Source organism: Cebus imitator, unplaced genomic scaffold, assembly GCF_001604975.1.
Source record: "Cebus imitator isolate Cc_AM_T3 unplaced genomic scaffold, Cebus_imitator-1.0 Scaffold713, whole genome shotgun sequence".
In the NCBI taxonomy this organism is placed as follows: Eukaryota; Metazoa; Chordata; class Mammalia; order Primates; family Cebidae; genus Cebus; species Cebus imitator.
Window position 1 is genome coordinate 321,026 of NW_016108028.1, and position 9,410 is coordinate 330,435.

General features: G+C 39.2%; 1 protein-coding gene across 2 annotated transcripts in view; it reads right to left on the reverse strand.

Annotated features, from left to right (window-relative positions):
- TMEM39A (transmembrane protein 39A) overlaps positions 1–9,410 on the reverse strand; it is a 32,979-nt gene that overhangs the window by 3,772 nt on the left and 19,797 nt on the right. For both annotated transcript variants that reach the window (XM_017518899.2, XM_017518900.2), the window contains exons 6-7: positions 2,566–2,914; positions 1,598–1,785 (exon numbers count right to left, since the gene is read on the reverse strand). In XM_017518899.2, the coding sequence (XP_017374388.1) occupies positions 1,598–1,785; positions 2,566–2,914 (537 nt within the window). The remainder of the gene's footprint in view (positions 1–1,597; positions 1,786–2,565; positions 2,915–9,410) is intronic.

The window sequence follows — 9,410 nt, forward strand, 5'->3', positions numbered from 1 at the left end:
TGTAAGCTAGAAAATAGTGTGTAAGCAGGTGGACTGTCATCTCCATCCCAAGTGAGCAGAGTCTACTGGTAGAAATGCTAGAGGGAACAAACAAGAAAAGAAGGCTGATGGTAATAAGAGTAGTGAAGAAATTAGCACATTGTCAAACTAGAATAACATTTACTGCAGAATTACATCCCAAAAAACTACAGAAAATCAGTTTGCTTATCACACAATTCAAATACCTCACAACTGTAAGAAGGTATACAGTAGAACATAGAGACACACCACACACACAGGCTTTTCACTGCTTTCTTGGTTTATTTTTATATAGGTTTCTCTGGGGGAAAAGAAATTACCAAAGAAGCAGCTTCATTCTTTCCAGCATAATGGAGTTTGGGTGGGGATAGGGATCTTCAGGTTAAGCTTTAAAAAAAAAATCTAAGTTAATTCATCTCTTTCTGATTTTGGAAAGGTTAGTTTCCAAGGATAAGAACTGGGAGGCAGTTTAGATATGTTATTAAAAAAAAAAAAAAAAATTCTAGCACCCTGAACCTTTCCCAGTTCAGAAAATGTTCCACCGGCCTTGCTCACACTTACCAGCATTAAAGTGATGATACACCTCATGGCCATGTGCCATCAGTAGCCTGAAGATGTACAGTACTAGTACTGTGGTTTGTATTTTCAATTTTTATTGAAATCTGTCCTTTGCCCACAGTCGGGTTTCTTTTCAGCCTGGCCCAATCTCTTTCAGTTCCTGGGCTTGAAGGCCTGTGCTAATCTGTATCAGACATCAAGGCAGATAATTGAAGGGAGAACTCTCAGTGGGAGAGGGAAAGGGAAGGTCACCTCAATCCGTCCCACTTAACTAGGGAAAAATTTCTAGGAGTTGAAATTTGTGAAATGTTCAAATTATAAAAGGGGGAAGATGAAGATGGTTTGGGTCTGAAAGAAAAGTATGATGAAGGACTCAGAAGTGACAGAATAAAACAGTCCTAATGTTAGCCATTTTCGATCATAGGGGCAATGTGGAGTAATGACTGATAAGGGGACACAATGAGAAAAATTATTCCAAAGAATTCACAATCAGGCATAGTTCTCAAATACAGGAGAAGCAGGGGAATATTCAGTAGAGAGTTTAGAGGGAAAATAGTAAAAAAGCACAGTCAAGGAAAATTACTAGAACAAAACTGCATGTATTAGAAAGAAAAAATGAGAGAAGCAAATTTCAGGTGTGAGATGCCAACTACTCAGCTGTGGCAATGAAGATGAGAAGACAAATCTTAAAGTCTTCTAAAAAGAAATAAAATATATGACTCTCTGAATTTGAGCAAATGGATAAGGCTGAAAGAGAACTCCAAATACACTGCTTGGGGGACAAATTACACACTGTAAAGGACAGCTGAAAGGTAGAACGCATTTAAGGAGGAGCTGGGGATGGGGTGGAAATGAGTTATTGTCCCTTGTGTTCAGTTTAGCATGATGATAAGCATCCATGTAAGACAAAAATTAAAAATTAAATGTTCAAAGCCAAGAACAAGAATGACATACAAAGCAAATAAACATGATCAGCAGCATGTAGAAAGTGTTACATGGTTTTACCCTCTAGCTTACTCACATGTGCTGTGGAGCATTACTATAGGACCCATGTTCCAGCTTCTGCCACTTGCCCAGGTGAGCAGCTGATTTATGTAGCAAATCACAGTATTTGGATGGCAACAGTTGCGTGGTGAGCATGACAAAAGCATTGATCCACACCATAATGAGGTGCTCGCATGACCAGCGCATGTCATAGTACTGGGTACTCTGGAAGAGATCAGAAGAAAGAAAAATGATCCATGCACTGGTAAAAAGAGGCAGGGATGGGTGCGTGTACATACGCCCTGCAGACAAATGCCACACTGAGTCACACATGCTCTGGTGGTCCTGCTGTCCGTGCAGAAAGTTCAAGAGCAGAGTCCTCCACAATCCTTCAACCTGACTTTCTGGCTGTATGAGTTAGGGCTGGGAGGGAGAGGCAATCATATTTTAAGTGTTTCCTTTCTAGAAGAACTGAGTGTTCTCTGAAGGACCATTCCAGCTGCAGAAGTACTTCTGAATGGATGAAGAAAGGGCACTAAAATGTCCCAAAAGATTTTGGGCCCAAGTGACATCCAGATCATTTTTCTTTTCTACTGAAGTAAATTGAAGTTCAGATAAATGTTAAATTCAAGGAAACTCCTGATAACCATGTTAAAATCAACCACAGTAGGCTGAGTTTTACTAAAACCTTGGTCCTCTCAAGCTACTACATACTGATTCTAAGTACATTTTTATTCTCCCCAAAAAAAAAAAAAAAAAAAAAAAAAAAAAAAAAAGAAAAAGAAAGAAAAGAAAAAAAGAGGGAACCACCACGGGTGCATCACATATATGGAAATACCTATCCGCCAACCAGGAGCGGTATTAGTGCACTCCAGATGCAGCCGAACTCCACCATCCAGGCTGCCAAAGGGGAGACAGAGAAAAGGGGGATTAAACAAGAAATACCCAGTTTATGTAATTCACACACAAATCCAGGGAGCACATAAAAGTAAGATAACCACTTACCTTCACAAAACACAGGGGGAGAAATGCAACATAGTAGGCACTGAAGAGGGAGTTGAAGAGAACCTCCTTGATTCTGTGGTTGAAATCTGCTTTCAGACATTCTACTTCATTGCGAATGAGGTCTGGAGATAAGGGGCAACTGTGGGTGGGGATGGGTGTGGCATTATTAAACTGTTCTTTTAGAGACTCCAGCAACAAGGAGAGAAAGTCTTTGGATTTGGCCAAGCCTCCCACCGTCGAGGCACTTTCCTCTACTGCCTGGTGCTGAACCACATAGTTATAGTCTGTGAGAAGAAGATGAGCTCTACTATCTTGATGAAAACAGCAAAGAGGAACATAAACACCAAACCTGTAAAACATAGTATGAAAATGAGACCAGATACCACCTAAAATCACACCTTATAACTTATGTCAATATAACTTACAACTTATGTCAATAAAATAGTCAGGACCCACAAGAGTAAACATAACTCAAGAGGGACTTTGCTGATTCGTTATCTGGGAAGCTCTTCAATTTCTTTCCATAAAAGCAGTGCACATTCATTGCAGAATATTAAAAACTAACAGAAAATTCACAATGGCAAAACATACATTACCTTGCAATAATCATTATTATAACTGGATGCACATATTTCCAATACAAAGTTTGTAAACCTTATATATAGTAATACATGCTTTTTTCCTTTCACGTTTGGCCTCATACAGTACAAAGTGTTTTGTATCTTGCTGTTTTAACTTTGTATGTGTGCAGGAATGTGTGTATAAATTATTTTCCCTGTATACTATTTTCTCATGTCTAAATAATTTTCTTCAGCAATTTTTTTTTTTTTTTTGAGACAGAGTCTCGCTCTGCCACCCAGGCTGGAGTGCAATGGTGCGGTCTCAGCCCATGGCAACCTCTATCTCCCACGTTCAAGCAATTCTCCTGCCTCAGCCTCCTAAGTAACTGGGATTACAGGTGCCTGCCACCGCACTTGGCTAATTTTTTTTTGTATTTTTAGTAGAGATGGGGTTTCACCATGTTGGCCAGGCTGGTCTTGAACTCTCACCTTGTGATCTGCCCGCCTCAGCCTCCCAAAGTGCTAGGATTACAGGCATGAGCCACCATGCCTGGTCTTCTATAGCAATTTTTAAAGATGCTATAGCATTCTCATACAGATATACCATAATTTACCCATTTCTCTCTTGGTGGAAATTTAGGCTGTTTCTTATTTTCCACTACTATAAATAATGATGTGATAAGGATATTCCTAACACATCTGTGTGTGTTTGGTCATTTTAGTACAGCTTGTCCTTCACCTCAAATGTCCCCTTCTCAGTAGGGAACCCTCCTGCCTCCCTACTATATCACTCATCCCATTCCCACAGGTGACCCTAGTTCTCCTTTCCTGCTTATTTTTCTCCACAGATCTTACCATGTTTATTCAATTTTTAACTTTGGGGTAGTTTTGTTTTCTTTCTTAGTCAATCTTCCTTTCACTACAATTTAAGCTCTATGAACCAGAGATTCAATGTGCTTAATTCACTGCTATAACTTTGGTACCTCAGATAGTGGCTGAAACATACTTTAAGTATGCAATAAATGTTCCATTAATTAATAAAAAAAAAATTCTAGAAGTACCAATGAATTTCCAGAAGTAAAATTACTTGGTTAAAGAAGTGAATATTTTTGAGACTACTGATAACTTCTTATGGTATTCCAACTGTCCCAGATATGTGGGTGAACCCAGCTGAGTCAAGCAAGCCTCCTGACTTCTAACCCCAACAACACGCACAATAAATACACATTGTGGTATGCTTCTATGGTTTTGTGGTTGCTACAGCATTATTGTGGCAATAGATAACTGATATAGTGTAGAATAAAAGAAACTGGAGGCCAGGCGTGGTGGCTCACGCCTGTAATCCCAGCACTTTAGGAGGCCGAGGTGGGTGGATCACTTGAGGTCAGGAGTTCAAGACCAGCCTGACCAACATGGAGAAACCCCGTCTCTACTAAAAATACAAAACATTAGCTGGGCACAGTGACACACGCCTGTAATCCCAGCTACTTGGGAGGCTGAGGTAGGAGAATCGCTTGAACCCAGGAGGCTGAGGTTGCAGTGAGCCGAGATTGTGCCATTGACTCCAGCTTGGGCAACAAAAGCAAAACTCCATCGCAAAAAAAGAAAGAGAAACAAACAAGCAAGAAAGGTAATATCAAAGGCTTACACCATAGAGGGCTTTGTAAGGTAAAGAAAATAATCATTACTTTGGGAGGCCAAGGCGAGCAGATCATGAGGTGAGGAGATCAAGACCATCCTGGCCAACATGGTGAAACCCCATCTCTACTAAAATATAAAAAATTAGCCAGGCATGGTGGCGTATGCCTGTAGTCCCAGCTACTCAGGAGGCTGAGGCATGGGAATTGCTTGAACGCAGGAGGCAGAGGTTGCACTGAGCTGAGATTGTGCCACTGCATTCCAGCCTGGTGACAGAACGAGATTCCATTTCAAAAAAAAAAGGTCGGGGGGAATAATTCATTAAAGATTTTAAAGAGGGATAGTAACATGATTAAGTTTCCCATAGTGAAAATCATTCTAGCTACAATAAAAATGAAATGGAGAAGAATGGATTATCAGAAGACCAGATGAAGGTTTATAATGTAATAGTACAAACTATGAAGAGCAATGGACCAATTCAAGATATACTTAGAAACCACAACTGTTAGACTTTAGACTAATTTACCCTGATGAGAAGCTATTTGAGAACTGAGGGGAAAAAAGATAGAAAAGGGCTTCTTTCTTATTTTAACTGATGAATAAACAAGAAATTAAATATGTAGTTATTGTCATAATCCAGTATTTTAAATTTCTCACACTTAATTTTTAAATTGAAGTTTAGATAAAAGGTAGATTATATAACTTCTTAAAAGTAAAGAAGACAAACACAGGCAGACCTCATTTTATTGCATTTCACTTCATTGTGCTTCCCAGATACTGTATTTCATATAAATGGAAGGTTTGCGGCACCCTGCATCAAACATATCTGGGGGTTTTCCAACGTGCTCACTTTGTATCTCTGTCATATTTTAGTAATTCTCCCAATATTTCAAGCTTTTTCATTACTATTACATCTGCTATGTGATCTGTGATCTTTGATATTACTACTGTAATTGCTTTGGAGCACTACGCAGTGCACCCATATGAGACAGCCAACTTAATGGATAAATGTGTGTTCTCGCTGCTCCACCAATGAGCCATTCCCCCATCTCTCTCCCTCATATCAGGCCTCCCTATTCCCTAAAACACAAAAATACTGAAATTAGGCCAACTAATAATCCTAAACGGACTTCAAGTGTTCAAGTGAAAGGACAGTCACACGTCTCTCACTAAATCAAAACCTAGGTATCATTAAGCTTAGTAAGAAAGCATGTCAAAAGCCCAGACAGGCTGAAAGCTAGGCCTCTTTATGGTAGCTAGCCAGATTGTAAATGCAAAGAAAAAGTTCTTGAAGGAAATTAAAACTGCTACTACAGTGAACATACAAATGGTAAGAAAGCCAAACAGTCTCACTGCTGATATGGAGAAAGTTTGCTGATACGGTCTGACAGATCAAAACAGCCATAACATTGCCCTAAAGCAAAGCCTAATCCAGAGCAAAGCCCAAACTCTTTTCGAGTCTATGAAGCTTGAGAGGTGAGAAAGCTATAGAAGAAAAGTCGGAAGGTAGCTGCGGTTAGTTCATGAGGTTTAAGGAAAGAAGCTGTCCCATAATATATAAAAGCACAAGGTGAAACAGCAAGTGTGAATGTAACAACTATAGCAAGTTATCCAGAAGACCTAGCTAAGATCACCGATGAAGGTGGCTAAACTAAACAACAGACTTTTCAATGGTGACAAAACAGCCTTACACTGTATTGGAAGAAGATGCCATCTAGACTTCCATACCTAGAGAGAAGAAGTCAATGCCTGGCTTCAAAGTTTCCAAACGATAAGCTGACTCTCTTGTTAGGGTCTAACGCAGCTAGTGACTTTAAGTGGCAGCCAATGCTTATTTACCATTCTAAAAATCCTACCACCCTTAACAATTATGCTAAATCTACTCTGTCAGTGCTCTAGAAATAGAACAACATAATGTGGATGACAACACATCTATTTACAGCATGATTTACTGAATAAGCTCACTGTTGAGACCTACTGCTCAGAAAAATACATTCCCTTAAAAATATTACTTAAGACAAGGCTCGGTGGCTCACGCATGTAATCTCAGCACTTTGGGAGACTGAGGCAGGTGGATCACTCCTAAGGTCAGGAGTTTGAGACCAGCCTGGCCAACATAGTGAAACCCCATCTCTACTAAAAATACAAAAAAATTAGCCGGGCGTGCTGGTACGTACCTGTAGTCCCAGCTACTTGGGAGGCTGAGGAAGGACATTCACTTGAACCTGGGAGGCAGAGGTTGCAGTGAGCCAAGATCGCGACACTGCAGTCCAGCCTGGGTGACAGATCAAGACTCAGTCTCAAAAAAAAAATTACTTACTGTTCAGTGACAATGCACCTAGTCACCAAAGGCTCCAATGGAGATGTATCAGCGTTGTTTTTATGCCTGTTAACATAGCGTCCACTCTGCAGCCATGGATCAAAAAGTAGTTCTGATTTTCAAGTCTTAATACATTTTGTAAGGCTATTTCTGCATTAGATAGATTTCTCCAATGGAGGGGGGCAAAGTAAACTAAAAACCATCTGGAAAGAATTCACCATGCTAAATGCCATTGAGAACATTTGTGGTTTATGAGAGGAGGTCAAAATATTAACAAGAACAAATCTAGAAGTTGGTTCCTACCCTCATGGATGACTCTGAGGGGTTCAAGACGTCAATGGAGAAAGTAACTGCAAATGTGGTAGAAAAAGTAAGAAAACTAGAATTAGAAGTGGAGCTTGGACCAGGTGCAGTGGCTCATGCCCATAATCCCAGCATTTTGGGAAGCCAAGGAGGCTAGATCACCTGAGCCTAGGAGTTCAACAACAGCCAAGGCAACAGGGCAAAACCCCACCTCTACAAAAAAAATACAAAAATTAGCCCGGCATGGTGGCATGATCACAGCTCACCACAACATATGCCTCCTGGGCTCAGGTGATCCTCAAGATCAAACTTAAACAGATGAGGAGTTGCTTTTTATGGGTAAGGAAGTCTTTGTTGAGATAAAATCTACTTCTGGTAAAGATGCTGTAAACACTGTTGAAACAACAACAAAGAATTTTGAATATTATATAAACTTAGTTTTTCAGCAGCAGCAAGGTTTAAGACAATTGCCTCCAATGTTGAAAGAAGTTTCACTGTGGGTAAAATATTATTTATCAAACACATCACATACTACAGAGAAATGTTTCATGAAGGGAAGTATGTGGCAAACTTCCCTGTTGTGTTATTTTAAGAAAGTGACAAAGCTGTCCCAACTTCAGCAACCACCACCCTGATCAGTCAGCAGCCATCAACACTGAAGCAAGACTCTCTACCAGCAATACGTTTACAACTCACTGAAGGCTCAAATGCTTATCAGCATTTTTTAGCAATCAAGTATTTTTTAATTAAGATAAGTACTTTTCAAAGACATAATGCTATTGCACACTTAATAGACTATAGATAGCATAAGGCTGGCCATGGCTCACATCTATAATTCCAGCACTTTGGGAGGCCAAGGCAAGAGGATCACTTGAGCCCAGGAGTTCAAGACCGGCCTGGGCAACAAAATACCTGATCTCTACAAAAAAAAAAAAAAATTTAAATTAGCCAGGCATGCTGGCACACACCTACAGTCTGTCCCAGTATCCTAGAATTGCTTGAGCCCAGGAGGGCAAGGCTGCAGTGAGCTGTGATTGTGCCACTGCATGCCAGCCTGGGTGACAGAGCAAGACCCTGTGTCAAAAATAAAATAAAATAGACTACAGTATAGTGTACATGTAACTTTCACACGCACTAAGAAATCGAAAAATTGACATGACTTGCTTTATTGATATATTCACTTTATTGCAGCAGTCTGGAACAAAACTCACATTATCTCTGAGGTACACTTGTATGTTTAAAATGTATTTAAATTACATAATTATTTCATTGTTTTATGGGGTATAGAGAATCTCTAAGAATAAGTAAGTTTCTTTATATACCTAAATTGAAACAGAAAAGTTTGCTAGCCAACTTGATGATGGGAATCCTCTTAAACTTGGCCAAAATATTTTTCAATATATCCATAATTTGCCTTTCAAATCAGATTGGTTAATCTTCTGAATCAACCAGTAAGAAGAATGACTAAAAATGTGTTTTCAATTAAAATAGCTGAAACATTAATCTATAAATATAGACACAATTTATGCAAAATATATTCCTTATATGAAATCTGAGTCATGAAAAATGTTGGTAACAGATAATTCATTTTGTAGAAAACAAGGGTAATATTAATGAATTCAGTCGCAGTCTACGAGTGCTTTAAATAACTGTTTAAACAATGTAATCAGACCTACCATAGTATGACCAATACTCTTCCTGCCATCCTTAGCACAATCTCTGATTATGGCTTGATTTTATACTTTGCAATTACACACATAAATTCACACTAACATTTCAGCACCATAAATAATACAAAGCAATAATTCTCTAACTTGAGCATGCATCAGAATCACCTCAACAGCTTGTTAAAATACAACTTGCTAGGTCCTACTTTCCAGTTTCTATTTCAGTAGGTTTGGGGTAGATTCTGAGAATTTCTATTTCTAAAAAATTTAAAGGTACTGATGCTGCTGTTCTAGAAACTACATTTTGAGAACTACTGACATGGTAATGATTAAGACAAGGACTCTGGAATCAAAAAA